This window comes from Choloepus didactylus, chromosome 13 (assembly GCF_015220235.1).
Source record: "Choloepus didactylus isolate mChoDid1 chromosome 13, mChoDid1.pri, whole genome shotgun sequence".
Taxonomy (NCBI): domain Eukaryota; kingdom Metazoa; phylum Chordata; class Mammalia; order Pilosa; family Megalonychidae; genus Choloepus; species Choloepus didactylus.
Window position 1 is genome coordinate 95,149,320 of NC_051319.1, and position 21,157 is coordinate 95,170,476.

A 21,157-nucleotide genomic window follows, 5' to 3' on the forward strand; every position below is an offset into this window, starting at 1 on the left:
CTAAGTCTTCCCTTGGATGTGCACAGTGCTTTATATCTTATAAATTATTTCTGTATCTAATTTGCTTAGCAGCTGCTCTGCAAGGTTGATATGATCATCCGCATTTTGCTGATGAGGAAGTTGAGGCCCAGAGATGTGAAGTGATTTACCAAAGATAGCCCAGCAGGTCAGAATCTCAGATGCCTCCTTGAGCTGGAGATTGGAGGGGAATGGTTTGTTCCCCTAGGTAGAGTTGGTAAAGGAGGGCCATCTGAGGAAGGAACAGACAGGCTAAATGTTTGTGGGAGCGAGAGGTAAGTGCTGGAAACTTGTCTACTCATTGGTCAAATGACCATGGTGAATCACAAAACCTTTCCGGGCCTCAGTTTTCTCGTCTGTAAAATGAGCGCTCACTGCTTATGAGTAAAATAAAACAACGTAAAAAGATAACTGATGCCTGGCACGTGTTCAGTGATGGGCAGCTTGAGTAATAAAAGTGAGGTGCCTGTGTGACATGTTGGCCCGCGATGACTGCTTCCCACAGTGGAGGGATTTGCAGAGCCTTTTGGGCAGATGTGAGTGAGGCTGAGACCCAGAGAGGTTTAGCACAACCTGGGGTCTCATTGGGGGCCAGCGGGTCTGTCTGCCCCAGTGCCCTGGCGCTGGTGATGGTGACTCATTTAGGAGGGGCTCCGCAGGGCTGCTCCTGGGCTAGCGTTTTACCCTCGCCCTAGGACCCCAGTGTGCTTAGGCCGGCATTATCATTCCTCCTACTTTTTTTTTTTTTTTTTTGCCCCTGTTATTTATTTTTCTGTGAGGAAGGAATGTGGGGAATTTACCACAAGGCGCTGGCCTTCACTTTCGGCTTCTTAGTGGCCTCTTCTACAAGAGGGAAGCAGCGAGACAGATGGCTGGAGGAGATGGAGGAGGCGGAGGAGGGTCTGCTGGATCTGCGGCTGGAGCAGGGGGACGGTTATGTAACCCACCAGAGGCCCAGGGCAGACATCATGGTGTTTCTCATCTTGGGGCATGAGCCTTGTAATATACATTGCTCCTCTGGAACTGCGCTAGATCACCCCCGTTCCCCCTCAGCCTCTGGACAAGCCCAGATGGGTGTGTTTCTCTGTGAAAGGTTTCTTCCTTCCAGCTGGTCTTGATTTGGGGCATGGGTGATGGGGGTAGGGGATTGGGGCTGGGGTAGGGGGTTGGGGCCTGGGGAGGGGATTACCTTGAGCCTTCCAGCCTCTGCTAAGCTGCCCCATTGCTTGGAATACCTCCCCATCTCCATCTTTCAAGACCTATGGTATATGTCACTCCCTCCAGGAAGCCTTCCAGGTTGCTTTATTCTAATTCATCTCTCTCTTAGGCTCTGTTTCCTCTGGGCACTTCATGGAACATTGTACCTCTTAGACGTAACAGTGATTTGAGCTATCATCTCCCTCTTTGCCCACAGACTTGTTGCTGCCCACTTCCTCCTCCCCAATTCCTCCAGGAACCACCCTCCAGATCTCAGATCCCTGGAGGAGAAATGGTGAAGCAAAATGTGAGGGTGGGAGGCTTTGGATCATGGATGGGCATATCCATAATCATTTATTCAGCAATACTTATTGAACCCCTCCTGGGTGACAGCTTCTGTTGGGTCTGGGGCATTTAAAGAGGAGACCAGCTCTGGCCCCAGGCTGGCACAGGGCCGAGAGGAAGGGCTACATCTTTAGGAGGGCTCAGAGTATGCCAGACCCCGGGCTGGGTGCTAGAGATCCAGAGATGACCTGGGGTCAGCCCCACCACAGCAGAGGCATGGTTTATGGGAAATCAGCCTCTTCCTTGCACTGGCTTTCCACACCTTTGTCTCCTGGACATGTGGGGTGGTCTTCTGGAAGGGTAGGGTGTGGCCATCCTTTCTGCACTCCCAGAGGAGGGTGATGGAGTAGGAGGGAGCTTGGAGGGCACAGGCCTGGCTTGACAGGCCTGGGGTGGGAGATGGGAGCCAGGGTTCTGAGTGTGGCTCTGTGTGAGCCAGCCCTTTTCTGTTTGCTGTGTACCTGGGGCTGAGCCCTGTCCCTATCTGGGCCACTGTTTCCAAGTCCCTGAAACATACCGATTTCAGATTAGTGATTAGACCCAGTAAATAGGCAAGAGTGGGGCTGGCTGCTGGCGCCTGGCAGGGGAGGACCCGCCAGCAGTGCCCTTGTCAGTGAACAGTGAGCAGTGCTTGTGGCCCGCAGGAATAGCTGTCATCCGAGGCCTCAGGTGACTTGGGAGCCCTCATCTTACCATCCTTCCAATCTGTCCCACCTGATCCCCACCCGTTGCCAGCAGGTAGACACCAGGAGTTTGGCCAGGCCCAGCCACCTTCCCCTCAAGCCTTGGTTTCTGAGCTTTCTCAACCTGCTCTTTCCTCTGAGCCCCCTTCCTGTTCTGAAGCCTCTGGACCAGGTTGAGCAGGGAAGGAGCAGTGATCTAGGAGACTGGCTGGATTGACAAGGACTTCCTGGAGGAAGTGGCAGTTGGGCTGGGCCTGGGGGAAGTGAGGTAGGAGGAGTGAGTGTGCTCTGTGGGTGGAGTTCTTCAGAAAGAAGGGCCCTAGGCTTGGCAAAAATCAGACCACTCCGGTTCCAGCTCTGCTCTGCCACTTGCTGTGAGACCTGGGTGAGTTATCTAATTCTCTGAGTCTCCTTTTCCTCATCTATAAAACAGGGAAAAGGGAACCTCCTTTATGATTGCTGTGAGTATTCAATAAGAAAATACATGTTAAGTCCTTAGCTTGGCAGCCTCTGTTGTTCAGAAAATGTTGGTGATTACTTCATCTTCTTCATCATTAAACCGCAAGAACCTGTGGAAGATGGGGTGGGGAGGGACAGAAGTGAAACAGTTAAGTGATTGCCCTTGAGTTTCTTGCATTCTATAGGGGAAAATAAGACCCAAACGCTAATTACCTCAAAGCAGAGTACTAGGAGGAGGCAGCACGGCCCATGTGGATGGGCCCTGGACTGGGAATTGGGCCACCCTAGGTTTGAATCCCAACTCTGCCTCTGACTAGCTGTGCAGCCTTGAGCCAGTCACTCCACCTCTCTGGGTCTGACACAGCTGACTTCACGGGTCTCCGTGAAGAGGAATGAAGCAAGGGCTTGGCATGTGGTGAACACTCCCTGAAGAGTTGCTCTTATTAAAATGAACCCCTGAAGGGTTACTTTTACTAAAATGAATATATAAAATGATGACGTTATTAAGCAGTACCATTGGTGGATTCAGGGAAGGCTTTGAGGAGGGGGTGGTGGCATTTGGGTTAGGTGGGAAGGCTGGGGGTGGGTGGTTAGGGCATGTAGAAAGGCTGTGACGACAGAGAAGGGTTCCAGGCAGAGGCATCCGTGCAAACTGTGCTCTGGAGGCAGGAACTCACAGGGCAGGTGTGGGACCCAGGAGCCATTGAACCGCCCCTGGCCACTGCTGAGAGTACAGAGAGAAGGTCAGTTACCTCTCAGGCAGGCCCTGATAGCAGGGGCCTTGAATGCCAGGATGAGGGTGTTTGGCTGGATCCTCCATGTCCTGGGAGGTAACAAAAGGTTTTGAGCAGGAGAGAGACACGAGTGGAGCCAGGCGGGAGGAAGACAGATCTGGCAGCGTGGGGTGGATAGATTGGCGGGGCAGAGACTGGGGGCGGAGAGGCCATTTAAAAGACTGTTGCAAAGTTGGTTTTCCTGATAAAGCACCAGGCTGAGTCATCTGTGGAGGAGAGAAATCATATCCAGCTCCTCCGCGTTGCTGTCAATGTGGGATTTTCCTCTCTTCATCTGCAAGGCAGTTGGCTGCCTTTCCCGAGGGCTTTGAGAACCGAGGCCTGCTCAGCCGGCAGGAGCATCCAGCGGGAAGCTGGGCTGCAGGGAGGCCCCAGCCGGAGTGAGTAAGATGAGCCCTCGATGGTGCCTTTGTGGTTTGGGGTGTGTGAGTTAGGGCATGTGGCATCCCCTCTGTGGTCTCAGTTTCCCCTCTGGGCATCAGTGAAGAGGCAGATGGTGACTTCTCCCAGCCTGCTGGAACCTCCCATCCCTAGCTTCTCCCATTGCATGTCTTCCGTGTCCTGCCCGCAGTCATTTCCACTGTTGTGCGGATTATTTTTCTCCTGAGAGGAGGGCTGGCAAGCTTCTGGGACTAAGGTCGTGCTGCTCACCCAGACTCTGTTGTGGAGGGAGAGGTCCCCAGGGAATGAAGGCTGTGTCATTTCCTCCTTCCAGTGGGGAGGATGCAAGGCAGGGGCTGGCAAGGTGGCCAGGCCATTACTCAGGCCGTGCTCACCTTCCTGCCCCCAGCTGAGCCAGAGGCTGTGCAGCGGCTGGCCGGCCAGCTGCCAGCCCTTGGTTCCTTCCTGACCCCATCAGGGGGGCAGTTTATCCAGCCTGTTTACTGTCCTGTTGCCAAGACTCCCAGGCGGCCACAAAGGGCTGCCTGGAGCCAGGCTCTATTCCTACCTCTGGCTCCATGTCCCACCCCACCCGACCCAGGCTCGGACACTCCCATTGACGGGAGCCGTGTGAAGAAACATTTCCTTGAATTCTCCTTGTCCTGACCTTCTGCTCTGGCCTCACGTCTCCTGCCCTGCCTCCCTCCTGTGGATTCTTGGTCTAGATGGGCTGATGGTGAGCAGCATAGACAGCTGCCTGCAGAGGGTGTTGGGAGTGAGGGAAAGAGCTCATCCCCGCCCAAAGCAAAGCTAAAACTCTGGTCTCCTGATATCCAGCCCTGTGCTCTTTCCACTCCATTGGTCTCTCATGACCTATCAGACATTTCTCCTTTAGTAAGGAAGAGTTTATCAGCTCTTCTGAAAGGTAGAAGGGACAGAGCCTGAATTGTTGTAGGCAACTGATTTGTAGGGGCAGAGGCACTGCTAAGGGGCAGTGATCTTGGGATAAGGAAACAGAGAGCTCTGCAGACCATCATCCAGGAGCACAAGGGCCTCCATCAGCACCCCTCCTTCCAGAATACAGGTCTGGAAGGCAGAGTGGTAAGAGATGGGACTTCACAGCCAAACTGTCTTGTGTTTTGAATCCCAGCTCCCTCACTTACAAGTTGTGTGACCCTGGGCAGCCTCTGTTTCATCTGCAAAGAGGGGAGAATAATAGGACTTACCTCTCTGGGTTGTTGTGAGTGTCTGGGCTATGGGGAGGGCTCAATAATTGTAGCAGCCATAGCCATCCTCATTCTAATGGCTGTGCTCAGCACTTCTCACCCCCCTTGCTCGCTTTGAGATTTTACCCTGTTGGACCCCAGGTCTCCTGACTTCAGGCAACTCTTCCTTAAGTCTGCCATCGACCCCTTCCTCTCTTGAAAGTCTGTCGTCAGGGCTTCTGATCTGACATCCAGGGTGGGTCTTTAAAGGACTAACACTCCAGCCTGGCAGAGGGTCAAACTAGAAGGGCATCATGACTAGCCCCTTATGTGCAGCCTACAGCCAGGCGAGTGGAGGCTCAGAAAAGTACCTGTGCCCTCTGGCTCTCGACTACCTCTTGCCTCTCTGATGCTAGGGAGCACAATCTTGGACCCGCAAGTTGGGGCATTTCCAGGGGTGGCAGTTCCCTTGTCTGGGGAATTTGCGATTGAGCTGCCTCCCCAGGGCCTTGCCATGGGGAACTCGGGGATGCCCAGTTGGCCAAGCCCCCTCTTCCCCCAGCTTTGTTTGTTCAGGGTGGCAAAAACCGCCTGGATTGCTGGCTGGGCCCGGTCCAAGCCTCTGCTGAATTCCTTTCCATCGAGTCACTGCAGGCTGGGGAGGGGGGCGTGGGAGCTCCCCCGGGAGGGCAGGGTTCACTCACCCTCTGGCCTTTTCTGCCACATTCCTCATGTCCCAAAACAGTGGCTCAGAGGGGCAGGGGGTGCCGTCATTGGCAGCCCAGGCCGTGAGTGGAGCCTGGCTGGGAGCCAGAGGGTCTGGGTCCCCAGCCCCCACCTCCTGCATGACCTGGGCAGCGGCCTTTCCCTCTCTAAATCTCAAGGCTGGCTTGTCTTTAAGGGCCCTTCATGCTCTGACTCATGAGTTATTCTAAACCCGTGGCTTTGTAGACCTGGCCAGGGATGGGAATGAAGCAGAAAAGTGAGGAGGAAAGCAGGAACATGCAAGGATATTGAGAGGTCTGGAGTATTCAAACTTGGTGGCAGTACCACAAGCCTAGCACTGCGGGAACAAGCCAGCCAGAAAGCGTGGTGCTGTCTGGAGTCTTGCAAGGCTCTGGTTCCATGACCTTGGCTATCTCACTTCTCCTTTCTGAGCCTTGGTCTTCTCATAAGTAAAATGAAGCTAATAATAGTTTGTGCTCCATAGGGTTGTTGTGAGAATTAAATAATATATGTAAAGTGCATGTAAAGGTGCGCAGTGAGTGCCCAATAAATGTTAATTACTGTCACTGCAATAGTGTTGTTAAAAAAATTTTTGTAGGGACTGGGGATGCTTTTCATGACTATGCCCCAGGGGGATGTGACGTATCTGCAACTCTCTGAAGGGCTGTCAGGTTGGAAAGAGAAAGCTTTTCATCTGTGTAGCCCTGGGGGGCAGAAGTCTAGAGGTGGAAGTTGCCAGCTTAGCACAAGGAGCAACTTCATAGCTGAGAGGTTAATTGGTGAAAGGCAACCCCTCAGTTGACTGTGTGAAGAGGCATGGTTTGAGGGACCCAAGAATTGTATGGGAAATTGGATCCAGTGACAGCCAAGCCTGAGATTTTGAGGTTCTATGAGTTGGGGCAACAGCTCTGCCTCCCCACATTCTGGAATCTTCATCTCTGATCTGTGGGTGAATTTGGTAGAAGGAGATCTTACCCACTCCAGCTCATCCCAGGGTAGCATGAGCTCTCTGCCTCCCTCCAACTGAGCTTGGTAACAATCAGCCTTTGGTATTCATTACCTCATTGCAGTCTCCCAACTTGAACAAGAAGTGCTTTTATCACCCCCTTCTCAGTGAAGAAAACTGAGGCTCTGAGAGGTGCAGTAACATGCCAAATGTCAGACAGTTTGCAAATGGCAGAGCTGGGATTTGGCTTCTAAGCAGAGCAGAAGAGATGGATGTTTTGTGAAATGAGCAACCCCTCAGGGTCTTCCACTGTGGTTGGCTGCACTTGGCTCTCCCAGGGGAGCCACCTGGCCAAACCCTCCATCTCTTACACATGGGGAGATGCAGGCAGGCGAGGTGTCCTGCCTGGATGAGGCAGGTGTCATGGGTGGGTGGGGCAGGCTGTGTGCTCTCACTGTTTCAGAGGGGTGGGCCCAGGCTAAGTAGAGCTAGGCCCTGATGAGAGGAAGGAAGACGGATGAAGGACATTTGGGGCCAGAGAGCTGCTGGGCTTGGTCCATTGTGGAGGTCAGTGGGCTCTACCCTGGGTCTGTACCTCAGTTTCTCCCTCTATAAAATGGGGGCAGGGGTGAGGGGTAAAATAGTTCCTCTATAAGGGCCCTTCCAGCTCGGATAGTCCATGAATTCTCAGCTTCCCTGGCAGGATGCCTAGAAAGATAGTCTCTGGAGACCCACTCAGCATGTCATGCCCTGTGCTAATGAGGGCAAGGCAGGAGGGGGGCAGGGTCAGATTCCTCACGGACTAATTAGCTTCCCACAGTGTGGGAGGAGGGGAGATGGAGGAATTTTCCCAGTCACAGACTGAGCTCCTAACCCTGACCCAGGCTGATCTAACCATCTGTTCATCATCACTGGTTCACACGTCCATTTATTCATTTGTTGTTCAACAAGCATACCTTGAGCACTGACCGTGTGCCAGCTGAGCACTGGGGATATGAAGGTAAATAGTTGCTGACATTGAACTTACCCCAGACTGATCCCTGACCTCAGGCCCCAGACTCCAGCCCCAAACTGAGCCCTGGCCCTCACTGAGTCTGTCCGCTATATGTTGCAAAGGGACTTCTAGGGACGAGCAGGCAGCTTGGGCTGCGGAGCCAGAAAGAACTGGTTCTGATTCTAGCATTGCCATTCTCAGTTGTGTTTCCTCAGGTCGGTTACTTACAAGTCTCTGAGCCTCAGTTTCCTGAAGATAAAATGAAACAATGCACTGTTCTAGTGTAGTTGCTGCTGAACTTGAGGACCATTTACTACTTTTCTAATGTGAAAATATGAGAATTTTTAAGTGAAAATTTAAATTTTAAATAGAAGCAGTAAGAAAACTCTGAAGGATATAGAAGAAACTGCTAATCCTGGTTGCCTGATTTTGGTGACGGGTGCTTGGGGATGGAGGGAGGCCTTTCACTGTATACCTTTTTATATGTTTTTATTTGGGGAACTTGTGAATGTATTATCTATTCTGAAAAAGGGAAATGTTAGTGGATCTCTTTTTAAAATTAAAGCCAGCTACTATGAGTTTTGAAAGTTTAAAAGGACCCTATGAAAGGCACATAGACAATATTCTGGGGTTCATTCTTGCATTCAATGACAAAAAAGGTCATTGCCCCTTTAGAGCTTATGTTCTAGTTAGGGAAACAATGAACAAGGAAACATGTAAAGAAGATACCTTTAAATTGTGGTGAATGCTATGAGGAAAATAAAACAAGGATATGGGATGGGGGAGGGAAAAGCCAATTTTAGAGGAAGAGCCCTCCAGATGAGACCTGGAGAAGCAACATGGGATGGCATCTGGGAAAAGATCATTGCAAACAGTGGGAATGGCAAGTGCAAAGGCCTTGAGGTGGGAACAGAATTGGCATTGTCAAGGAATGGAAGGAAAGGCAGCATGGCAGGGCCTAATGAGACAGAAGAGTGATAAGAATCAGTCAGGGATGCAGTACGGACCTTGAATGCTGGGGTGAGGTGTTTGCTAAAGTGAGCAATTTGGTAAAGGGAATCCAAAGGAAGGAGGTTAATCCTGAAAGAATAATCAGGGAAGGCTTCACACTAGTGGTAGCATTTGAGTTGGGCGGTGAAGAGTGGATCAGAGTTCTTTATGAAGAGAAGTGATTCTAAGAAATGGTGAGTACAGATCAAATTCCAGAGAAAGAGGGCCCGTGGAGGAGGGCCAAGAGTGACCACCTGTCTGCCTGCTGCTCTGTGCGTGTAGCCCTGTGGCTCTGCATTCCCACTTGCTAACTGGGCCCCTGTCTTTCCCTGCAGCTTTGGGCCGGAGCACTAGCCTCACCGAGAAAGATCTGAAAGAAGCCAAGGCACGGAGCCAGCAGATCGCAGCCCAGCTGACCACCCCTCCCAGCTCCAACTCCCGTGGCGTCCAGCTCTTCAATAGGCGCCGGCAGAGGGTGAACGAGTTCACCTTGGAGAGCCACGGCCAGAGGGGACAGAAGCCCAGCCCCGAGTCCCTCAGAGTGCTCCCTGCAAGCTCCACAGGCCATGCCCTGGGACTCGGCTTGAGTCCCACCTCACTCCCGGAGCCAAGCCTTGCAAGGAACTCCAACTCCCAGAACCCTGGCATAGAGATCCCTGGCCCCAGCATGGAGGGGTGCTCAGAGGAGGGCAGCCTGCTCCGGCACCTCGAGAAGGTGGCCAGTGAGGAGGAAGAGGTACCACTGGTGGTTTATCTAAAGGAGAATGCAGCCCTGCTGACGGCCAATGGGCTGCACCTGTCCCAGAACCGAGACGCCCAGCAGGTCCCGCCTACCCCACCTCCAGCTGAGGTCCATGACCCCCCTGCAGACGTCAACCAAAACCTCCCCCCCCCCAGTGCCACACTCACCACACCAGTTCCTGACAGCAACCAAAACCTGCCAGCCACAGATGTCAATGAGAACCCACCGGCAACTGTCCTGCCAAGCCTGCCTCTTTCTGACACCCAGCAGAATTCTTCTGAGGCACAACTCCCACCGAATGACTCAGAGCCAGAACCCAAGCCCAGCACACAACCCCAGGCACCAGCCATGGAGGTGAGATCCAGCACACTCCTAATCGACAACATGTCAGCTCCACCTACCACCACCACCACCTTCTCCAGGGAAGCCACTCCCGTGTCCATCCCTGGGCCCTCAGCCCCAGATCTCATGTCCAGCTCTCTGCTCATCGATGTCCAGCCCAGAGCCCCAGTGGTATCAGCAGAACAAGAGATGTCTGGGCGGGCAGCCGCCACCATGCCCACCAAGCTGTACAGTGAGGTCCACATCACACTAGCCAAGTCCCCATCAGTGGTCAACAGGACGGCCAAGCCTTTTGGGATTCAGGTATCAGGGGGCACCAGTCAGATGGAACGGAGACCCATGGTAGAGAGACGACATTTTGGAGAGAAGATCTCGACCTCCCAGCCCCCCACCATGGCAGACAGGAGCCCCCGGCCCCTGAGACACATAATGTCCCACAGCCCCATGATGGAGAGGCGGCCCATGGCACAGCGAAGCCCTGCCTTGGAGAGACGCCCCTTGGGGAACTTCACCCCACCGCCCACCTATGCTGAGACGCTGTCCACGGCCCCCCTGGCTTCCCGAGTTAGGTCTCCCCCCTCTTATTCTGCCCTGTACCCCAGCTCTGACCCCAAGCCTTCCCATCTGAAGGGCCAGGCAGTTCCTGCCAGCAAGACAGGCATTTTGGAGGAGTCAATGGCCCGCCGGGGCAGCCGGAAATCCATGTTCACCTTTGTGGAGAAGCCCAAGGTGACCCCGAATCCGGACCTGCTGGATCTGGTACAGACGGCAGATGAGAAGCGGAGGCAGAGGGACCAGGGGGAGGCAGGCGTGGAGGAGGAGCCCTTCGCACTGGGGGCCGAGGCCTCCAACTTCCAGCAGGAGCCAGCACCCCGCGACAGGGCCAGCCCCGCAGCGGCCGAGGAGGCCCAACCAGAGTGGGCCTCATGCCTCAAGTCTCCCCGCATCCAGGCCAAGCCCAAGTCCAAGCCCAACCAGAACCTCTCGGAGGCCTCCGGGAAGGGGGCTGAGCTCTACGCCCGCCGCCAGTCACGGATGGAGAAGTACGTCATCGAGTCCTCAGGCCACGCCGAGCTGGCCCGCTGCCCTTCACCCACTATGTCCCTGCCTTCATCCTGGAAATACGCCACGAACGCCCCCGGGGGCTTCCGAGTGGCATCCCGAAGCCCGGCTCGGACCCCGCCTGCCTCCCTCTACCATGGCTATCTGCCCGAGAACGGGGTCCTGCGCCCAGAGCCCACCAAGCAGCCGCCGTACCAGCTGCGGCCCTCGCTCTTTGTTCTCTCGCCCATCAAGGAACCTGCCAGGGCCTCGCCAAGAGCCGCCTCCCCGAGAGCCGCCTCCCCTGCCAAGCCGAGCTCCCTGGACCTGACACCCAGCCTGCCCAAGGGAGCCCTCCCGCCGTCTCCCGCCCTGCCTCGGCCCTCCCGCTCCTCACCTGGCCACTACACCTCACCTGGCCAGGACGGCCTCCAGCCCACTACCGTGAGCCCTACCTATAGCAGTGATATCTCCCCCGTGTCTCCCTCCAGGGCATGGTCCCCCCGCGCCAAGCAGGCCCCGAGACCCTCCTTCTCCACCCGGAACGCAGGAATCGAGGCCCAGGTGTGGAAGCCTTCCTTCTGCTTCAAATAACCAGACCCATAGGGGTCCCACTGCCTGTCACGGTCCCCTATGTGAGGGCAGGATGGAAAGTGGATGTGGCAGGAAATGGCACAGGGCTAAGAGTCAGCAGTAGGGGGAGTCTGAGAGTTCAAGGTCTGATGCTGCCACCAGCTAGCTTTGTGACCTTGGGCAAGTAGCCTCCCTTCTCTGAGCTGAGGCTGCCCCTTCTCTGCCACAAGGTGGGGGCTGGACTTCCTGTCTGGGGATGTGACATTTGATTCTGGGTGGTGAGGCCATGGGGAAAGAACTCCCTTGGCAGGCCTTAATGCGGCTGAAGGGGCTTCCTTTGGCCTTGGTGGGCTGTGGGAATGCCAGGGTCCGATGCCAGCGTCTTGCTGGGGGAATGGCCTGGAAGGAAACCCTAACATGGGCTCCTGGAGCAAACAGAGCCTGCCAGTGCCCATGGAATCAGCCAGCTAAGGGTCTGCCTCCATAGCTGTCCAGTGGGGCTTCCTCACTGTGGCCCAGGCACCTGGCATCTCTCTGGCTCCTGCTGGATTCTCACCTCCACAGGTCTGTCTCTTTCACCTCTGCCTTCTGGACGCTGTTTCCACTCTGCTACTTCAGAGAGCTTTGCCTCAGCCTTCTCCTTTCTCCTCACCTTGGGTCATTCTGCTGGACAAGGACTTGGCCTGCCACTGCTGTCTGATGCTTACCTTCCTGCCCGTCTGCTTGGCCACCTCCATGCCCTCTCCAAGCCTCTGGCTCCACTTTAGGAAACTCCTGGGCACAAAACTCCCAGTTCCACTTAGCTTGCCCCCACTGTTCTAAGTCAGAGAAGTTTCCAGGGGATCCCCGAGAGAAGGAGGGCCCTGTAGGTGGCTGTGCAGATGTAGGTGTGAAGTTAGAGTTCTCCAACAATGTATCCATTGGCTATTTTGGCTCAACCTCAGCCAAGATTTGCCTCACTAAAAGCAGCCATTTTAGTGAGTAGAATGGGTCCTAGAGAGAGAGAGGCAGGAGAAGAGGGTTCTAGCCCCATCTGGGCCACCCATTTGCTGTGGACTTTGACCAAGTCACTTTCCCTCTCTGGGCCTCAGCTTTCTCATCTATATAGTGAGGGTGTATGGATCGAGATGATAGGCTAGTGCTTTGAGAGAAAGGCCTTGTAAGGAATAAGAGATAAGAGGGAAAGGAATGAGCTATTGCCCTAGGCCAGGTGGAGTTAGATATCTGCGAGGGCATCCTGGTTAGGGTGTAGTTGCCTTGAGCTGCTGCTGTAGGAAACTGGGTCAGAAGCATAGGCTGGGATGGCTCAGGCTCAGCATTGCCTGGAGAGAGGGGACTGTGTGGTAAGGACTGGGGCAGGAGCAGAGCAGCTCAGTAGGAAGAGATAGAGACCTTAACTTTTTTAGGAAAAGGTGGGGATTTAGAGGATCTGGATTCTAGCGGACTAATTCCGTGTGTATCTTTGAGTCTCGGTTTCCCTATTCATACAGTGAGGGCATTGAGTCAAGTAGTATGAGATCCCTGCCACCTCTGTCACCTTTGAGGTGATACAGCCCCCCCCAAAACCAGGCTTTGTGGGGAGTCAGAGAAGTGAGATATACAGAGGCAAGAGGCAGGATTCAGATGGAAGCTTCCTAAGACTGAGGCTGAGGACCACCCACTTTCTCTTCCCTGGCCCTATTTCTGGGCTCCCCACTGGGGTGAGAGGTGGTGGAGGTGGTGCCCATGCTGGGCTGAGCCTGCAGTTTTCTTGAGCTCTGGGCTCGTCTCCATGGGAACAGGAGGTGCCTTCCCAGTGAGCTCATTGGGCCTGGAACATGGGAGTCTGTGTGGGGGGGAGTCGTGAGTGAGCTCAGCTCTTTTCTGGCAGACCCCTCCTAGGACAGAGTAAAGCCCTGGCCCCATGCTCCCTTTGACCCCCAAGGCCTAGCCACGGAGGAGCCTATCCTCCATCCTGCAGCTCCTGCGGCCAGGCCGAGCTCCTCCTCAGACTTTGTTTTTCCTCCTGTTCTAAATACACTCTGCCTCAAATCCGTCTTGCTTCTTTCTTCCCCACTCACAGTCTGGGCCCCTCCCTCCAACCTTATCCTGGTCTGGGAAGGGGAGCAGGACCTGCTCAGTTACCGAGTGTGGACGTGTGGTTGTGGTGCCTCTGTGTGTCTCGCGTGCTGCCCACATCTGCTGGGGGTCTGTATGTGCCAGAGAATAGACATGCGCTGGCCTGGAAGTGAGGGCTGTCCTCTCTCTTCCCCAGGTCAGCCCTTAGGAAACCAGGATCCTGTGGAAATCACATTCTTCTGCTCTCTCCTTCCCTCAGAATTTGGTCAGAAATGTTTTAGAGCCCGGTGGAACCCCATTGCCCTTTCCAGTCCAGATTTGTTCAGGTTCTTTAAAAATGGAATTTAAATGCCTTTAGCCAGAACATTCACTCTGCAGTCCCTCAGGTCCCCTGCCCCTCTCCCTGTTATCTCTCTCTGGCCATTTCCCAGATTAGCTACTGCCTGGCTCCTCAAAGCATTTGAGTTTACATTCCTGGTAGAGAGGAAAGAACTGCCACGGAGAGAGTCAGGAGAATTGGGTTGGAGTCCCAGATCTGCATTTCACTCCCTGTTTGACTTTAGACACCCCCTTTCTATTCCTGGAACTCAGTTTTCCCTTCTGTGCAATGAAAGGATTGCAGAAGGTGGTCTGGGAACTCTGGTCTCTGATGGTCCATGTCTGACTCTGCTCTGCTCATGCCTTTATCCCACACATGTGCCCTGCTTCAGGGCTAGGGCTGAGTTAAGTGGGTGCTACTTTCTGAATTCTCAGCTGCTGCATTTCCAGGGAGTTCTGGTGCATTGAGACCTTTGTCAGAAAGTGAACACGTCTGATTCCCTGCAGTCTTTTTCTGTTATGCATCCCGCCCCCCTGCCCCCCCCCCCCCAAACACACACACACACAGTCAGTACTTAGACATTGCAGTCAGTATGAGGTCAGGCTCTGGCTTTGCTGGCCCACCTCCAAATGACGGGGAGGTACTCGCCACTGCCCCAAACATGCCAACCGATGCTTGAGCCTTTCTGTTTCATAATCTCAGCTGAATTCTGTTGCTTCTTCCACTTGTTGGTCCTGGTATTCCCCTAGGTGTCACCGACAATAGAGACAACCCTTTAGAAATGTGCAGTTATCATGGCTCCCCCTCCCCCAGCCTACTCTTCTGGCTGAAGAGCCCTGCTTCCTCTGCCTCAGTGGTTGTTGGCCAGCTCAGATTATGAGCTCTTGGCTTCACCTCCCTGTGGCACTGTGGTCCAGCATTGGGACATGCCAGGGCCCACCATGATTTGGCATTTGGCCCTGAGACTAGCCTCCAGTCCTTTCCTCCTGACCAGGGGGCAGGGACCTCCCTCCCAGTTCCTCTCCCTAAGCCCTGGGGTCTGCCTCCTACATCCTGGCGGACTGTAAGCAAGCTCCCTGAGATGTCTCACGTACATGCACACACACACTCAGCAGCCCCCAATGCCTCTGGCACACAAGTACATGACTCTGACCCTGGGGGGTGAAAGGGGTGAGTCCCACTCTGAGCCTTAACTTTCCCACCTCATGCCTGGGGGCTTGGATGTCCCCAATAGGTATCCGCGGATCACTCTACCACTACCATCCCATGAAAATTCTCCTGTTCAAGCTGCTGTACAACATTCACTTGTAGGCTAAAAGGCTCCAATTCTGAATCTGGGCTCATGTAGCAGCTGCTGCATTCTGTTTTGGAGAACACATTCAATTTATGTCCTGTTCCTTCCTTTTGATTGGAGGAAATTAGATTCTGATTGGATGAGAGGCTGACACTTGGCTATGGCTGATTGCTGATTGGATGTGAGAATGGATCTCATGGATGATTCTAGATTTGATTGTATAGGAGACTCAGAAAGAACTGGCTAGCTCTGGACTCTTGTGGATGACTGCTGGTGAATTTGGATTGGATCGGGAAGTTGAGTGGACTGATTATTGCTGGAATCTGATTGGAATAACGGTTAGATGGTTTAGCAAGTGCTTGCTGGACATGGCTTCCTGAGCCCTCCACTTTCAGTTCGAAATTGGCTGTGGTGTAGCCTTTGAGCAGCAGGTAGGCACACATACACATTTCCCGGTGGGGCAGAACACACTGAGTTATTATCTACAACTCTGAGCTCATTTTCCTCATTAGTAAAATAGGTTTTACCTGCAAGTTACTCCAACCATCTGTTGTGAGGATCTAATGAAAGATAGAGGATAAAATTGAACCTTGTAGACTGGGAAGTCCTTAAACAGGCATGTCAATGCATAGCAGAACAGTGCTTTGTCACCTGAAAGCATGTTCATCATCTCCAAACCACAGAAGCACACCTCCACCCCATGCTGGCCAGGGGTCTGTGAGTTTGCTGCCTAGTGAGGAATAACCTAACTTCCTTTTGTGTTTCAACTTGTCTATAGGAACTTCCCCCCCCCCCACTCAGGCATCAGGGGAAAAATGAGGAGGTGACAGTGGCAATAGGGCCAGGGGGGTAGGGCCAAGAGGGGCATTTATGAGGGCCAAACTGAAAAATGAGTTTTAAATTTTTAAATTTTTGAATAGGTAATACACCCATGTGGTTCAAAAATCTAACCTTACATGAAAAGGAATACATTGGAAAACCTTATCCCCAACCCCTGTGGCTGTGCACCCTGTCCCTGTTCACCCCACTTCCTAAAGGGTAGCCACTTTCCTTTGTTTTGTGTGTTTCCTTCCAGTATTTCTTTGAGCACTTGGTCTCTTTCAGGCAGTTCTAACACATATAATGGAGTTTTACATGGGTTATCTCATTTAATCCTCACAACAACCCTATAGAGTACACACTATTCCCCTCATTTTACAGAGGAGGAAACTGAAGCCCAGAAGGCTGAAGCAACTTGCTGAGTTCACTCAGTAAATGAAGGGGTCTGTTTCCAAAGCCGGGGTTGCTAACCACATCTGCCTCCCTGTTAAGCGCCGAGGGCAGACAGCATGGGGTCTTTTAAAGCACTCTGGGCTTAGAGTAGGGGCACTGCGTTTTATTGCCGGTACCACCTGACTTTGGCCAGTGGCTTCTCGGCTCTTTAAGGCTCTCGACTCCTTCCAAAACTCGGGTATGGAAGATCGCAGCACTAATGCCTGCCCCCCACCCCCTGTGCTCTCTCCCCAGGACCGCCGGGAGAGCCTGCCCACCTCCCCGCCCTGGACGCCAGGCGCGTCCCGGCCCCCCAGCAGCCTGGACGGCTGGGTGAGCCCGGGGCCGTGGGAGCCGGGCCGCGGGAGCAGCATGACCAGCCCCCCGCTGCTGCCGCCACCTCCGCCGCCCATGTCCCCCTCGTGGAGCGAGCGCTCCGTGTCCCCGCTGCGTCTCGAGCCTGAGGCGCGAGCCCCCAGCCGCCAGCTGCAGGCGCTCCTGGCGCGAAACATCATTAACGCGGCCCGGCGGAAGAGCGCCTCTCCGCGGCCGGCGGGTGCCGAGAGCCTGCGGCCCTTCCCTCTGCCACGGGCGCCGCCACCGCCGCCGCCGCGCATGCGCTCGCCGCAGCCGGTCCGCCAAGGCCTGGCCGCGGCGTCGGGGTCCACGTTCGCCCCGATCCCGCGCAGCCCGCTATCGGCCGGGCCCTCGCCTTGCGCCAGTCCCAGGAGTCCGCTGCCCGCGCCGCCCAGACCCTTCCCCTACCGCTGCTCGCCCACGGACTCTGACGTGTCCCTCGACTCCGAGGACTCCGGGGCCAAGTCGCCCGGCATCCTCGGCTACAACATCTGTCCCCGCGGGTGGAACGGCAGCCTGAGGCTCAAGCGTGGCAGTCTTCCCACCGAGGCCTCTTGCACCACTTAAATGCTGCCTCTTACTCCGCACCCGAGCGGACCGGGCCGGAAGAGCCGTCGGGCCTGGGAACCCCAGCGCCTCGTCCCCAAGGGTTCTGGCCTCTGGACAGCTCCAGAGTTAAGGGGAGCAGAAAAGGAGAGCTCTGGGCTTGGGAGTGGAGTAGGGACCTAAGCTGGGTTATAGCCCTTGACTTATCATTCAGTCGTGTGACCTTGGGCAAGACCCTTCCTCTTCCTGACCCTCAATTTTCCCATCTGTTTAATGGGACTTTGGCTAAGGCAATCTCCAAGCGTTTAAATCCTCCCCCCATCCCCATCAGTATACACCAACACACACATAATAGTGCCTTGGGAGAGGCAGGGCAGGATGTATATGGACCCCTAGACTTGCTGGGTTCCTGGGTTCCAGACACCACCTCCCTGCCTCCCTCCTGCTTTGCTCTCTGGAGTCTGGCAAATGAGGGGTGTGTTCAGAAGATCCTAGGACATGTCCCCTGTCCACGCCCTGGCCTGACCATTCGGCTCCTTGGCACCAAGTCCCAGGCAAGAGCAGCTGTTTTCCATCCCTTCCCAAACAGGCTCTATTTTTACCATGGTGACCTTTAGAGAAGCCTCCCAGGCCAGCTCAAGGTGCCCCGCTGGCTCCTCTGGAGAGAGGAAGTGAGAAGATTCCCCCAGGCTCTGCGTATGCTACTTTCTCCTTCACACCAGCTCAGGCTGTCCAGAGAAGAGAACTATAAGATGATGGTTTTCCCCCAGGCCCCTGGCTCAGTCCTCTGGGTCTCCTATAGGTGCCTCCAATCCAGCTCTCCCTTCTTAGCCCTTTCGTGGCAGATTCTGGGCTCAAAGCTGAGCTGGGGAGAGAAGAAGAGATAAGGGGCTACCTGTGGCTTTGCCTGATGGCCCTTGAGTTTGGGGTTGCCCATTTGGAAAGAGGTTGCTTAAGAGTTCCTTGTTATGGCAGGTAAGCAATAGAGGGGATTCTAGCAGGAGACCGGATTGGCCCGGATGACCTCTGAGGGCTCTTCCATGAAAAGCACTCTATGGTATTAGGAAGGAGGTAGAGGATTGGCTGGGCTTGAACTGAGGGGCAGATGAGCTTAGGTGGGTAAGTGAGGGCTCAGGGCCAGGTGCTGCCTGTGTTTCTGTCCCCCTGGGAAGTACCCCCCTCTTCAGGTTCAGGCCCCAGCCCCAGTGTCTATATCATGCACAGATGAGTGGGTACTATCCTGCCCCATCTCTTTCTCATTGAGCTCTGGCTGGCCTAGCTGGTACCTGGTGCCCAGTGACCCTGGGAGCCTAGCAACAAGCCCCAGCCTGTCCATCCTCTAAGCATTGTTGGCTCTAATTCCACTCTCCAGGAGGAGCAAGGGAAGAATGTGGCTTTGAGTTCCATAGGTTCCAGAGTTGGCTGGTGCTGCCCTCTAAAGGTTCAGTCTGGCTGCAGGATGCCCTGGCTAGCGGGGCTGGAACTGGTTGAGGATCAAAGTTATGTAGATGGAAGGATGCCAGGATGTTGTTAAAGCTGAGGGACAGAGTTTTATTTGGGATTAGGGGTAGACTTGCCTACCCCTTAGGGTGATATTAGACCTGAGACCACCTAGTGAGACTGGAAAAAGCTGAGCTCAGAATGAAAGTGGTGGTGGTGGTGGGGTGCTTTGGAATAAAGGAGTGAACCCCCCAAAGCTTCCCCAGAGCCTAAGGATTTGGAACATAGACTCTGTGGGTGGAAAAAGGAGAGGGTGCTCCTGCTGGGTCAGGGATGAGTGACTGCATTTACCATAGCCCTACCTGCTGCAGGGTCCTTTATAGCATGGAAGGCTGGGGCTGAGGGGCAATCCCAGAGACCAGACACTACCTGGCCTCTGGTTGGTGCACAGAGGCTCCACTTCTACCTGCATTTCCCCCAAAGAGCCAGCAGGAGGCAGCCTGGGGAAACTGCATTTCTGTCTGTCTTCTCTCTGGTCACTGCCTTCTCCCCCATCCATTCCTCTTACCCAGTAGAGCTCACCTATGGCCTGCCTCTCGTCTCCTGTAGAATACAGCTCTGGCCCTCAATAAACGCTTCCTGCATCCTTCTGCCTCCGGTGTCATTTTCAGCGGTGTCTGAAGCCTTTCCCTTCTGCCCAAATATGGAATAGTCCATGGGGCTCTGGGTGGGTGGGAATGTTTGAGACACATGAGATAGGAGCTTGGAAAGGAGCAGCCATGAGGAGACAGGAACAATGGAAAAAACTTGGGACCGAAAGGAAGTCCCTGGTTTTAAGTCCTGGTCTTGTCATCAACTAGCTGGTTGTCCCCAGGTAAGCCCGCTCCTCCTTCAGGCCAAAGCTTCCTTATCTGTATAATGAGGGAACTGGGCTAGATGAGGCCTCAGGGCACTGTCACTGGAGGGGCAGGGGCCCAGCAGGCAGCACAGGGCTCCAGGGCAGCAGCAGGACATGAGAGATCACATCCACGCTCGGGCAATCCTTGTGAAGTCAGGACCCAACCATCAGGACTCCTTCTCTCCTGACGGTGGTGTCATTTGCCCAGAGAAGAGAATTGGGGTCCCACTCCAAGGAAGACCAGGCCTGCCCTGGGAGCATCCTTGGGTAGGGGAACCTGAGGGGCAGCCCACAGCAGAGGTCAGGCTTTGTCCTGAGCAGGTGTCAGAGATTCTCCCTTGGGCAGTCAGTACCCACATACAGAAATAGATCCAGGAGCTCCCAGCCCGGGCCAGGGTTCTCTTGCTGTTTCCACCCTTCCCCAGGAGCTGTAGTCTGTGTGCCTCTGACCCAGTCTTTATCTTTAGCTGGAACTCTCCTGAGCACAGTATTCAACTGCCTACGGGTCATCTTATTCCAGTTCCCAGACACCTCAAATCAAGACATCCCAAATTGAACATAGTATTTCCACTCCCTCCCTCACAAGCTGTTCCTTCCCCTGCCCCTTCCTATCTCAGTCACCCAAGCCAAAAACCTGGGAGGTGTCATTGATTCTCACCTCCCACATCCCATCCGATTTCTCACTGAAACCTGGTGATTCTCCAAATACCCCTCCAATCCTTCTCCTTCTCTCATCTCCTCTGTCACTGTCCTAGGCCAGCCACCTGGCCAGCCATCTCTCACCTGGCTATGGTGAATTTCTCCTTTCTAGTCTCACTGTCTCCAGTCTTGCCCTCTCCAATCCATTTCCCACATGGCAGCCAGATGTATCTTTGAAAATGCCAATCTGACTATTCCATCCCACTCTCTTAAACTCTTCGATAGCTCCTCTTTGCCCTTTATAAAGCACCATTTCCTTTTGAAAAGCGTGCTTGGATCTGGCCCCTGCCCACCTGTCTGGCCTCATCTCTCACCACCCACCCTAGCTCCAACTCTACAGTCTACTTACTGATGCCCTAACATCTCTAGACATGAGGTATCCTCTGTCCTCTGCTTCCAATGCCTTTGCCCCTTATCTGCTCAGTGAACTCCCACTCATCTTTCAAGGCCCAACTCAAATGTCTCCTCCTCTGGGAAGCCCTCCCCAAGCCCCAGGCTGAGCTGCCAACACCCTCCCCTGGGCTCTTCAGAGCATTTCCCATGATGCATCACAGAAGCTTGTTTATGGGTGTGACTTGGGCCTTGCTGAGCTCCTTGAGCACAGAGGCCTGCCTTATTTATTTTTGGTCTATAAAGACAGGCCCAAAGAATGTGAGAAGGTGGAGGGAGGGAAGGAGAGAAGAAAGAAGGGAGGAAGACTGGAAAGAAGAAAGAAAGGGAGGAAAGAATAAGTCAAGCAAAGATCTTGGGGACCATTCATTCATGCATTCATTCAACAAATATTGATTCAATTCCTATCAGGCACCATTCTAGGCACTAAGGATACAACAGTTAACAAACCAAAGTGAATGGAAACTGA

The 21,157-nt window shown here is 54.1% G+C and overlaps 1 protein-coding gene across 2 annotated transcripts in view; it reads left to right on the forward strand.

Moving 5' to 3' along the window:
- SYNPO (synaptopodin) overlaps window positions 1-19,347 on the forward strand; it is a 53,352-nt gene extending 34,005 nt beyond the window's left edge. Inside the window, exons 1-3 of one of the 2 annotated variants that reach the window (XM_037801395.1) lie at window positions 3,672-3,876; window positions 9,074-11,427; window positions 16,614-19,347. In XM_037801395.1, the coding sequence (XP_037657323.1) occupies window positions 9,406-11,427; window positions 16,614-17,282 (2,691 nt within the window). In that variant the 5' untranslated portion in view covers window positions 3,672-3,876; window positions 9,074-9,405 and the 3' untranslated portion in view covers window positions 17,283-19,347. Of the gene's footprint in view, window positions 1-3,671; window positions 3,877-9,073; window positions 11,428-16,613 lie in introns of those variants that run through there. The other variant, XM_037801394.1, reaches the window with a different exon arrangement.
- Window positions 19,348-21,157: the final 1,810 nt, after the last annotated feature.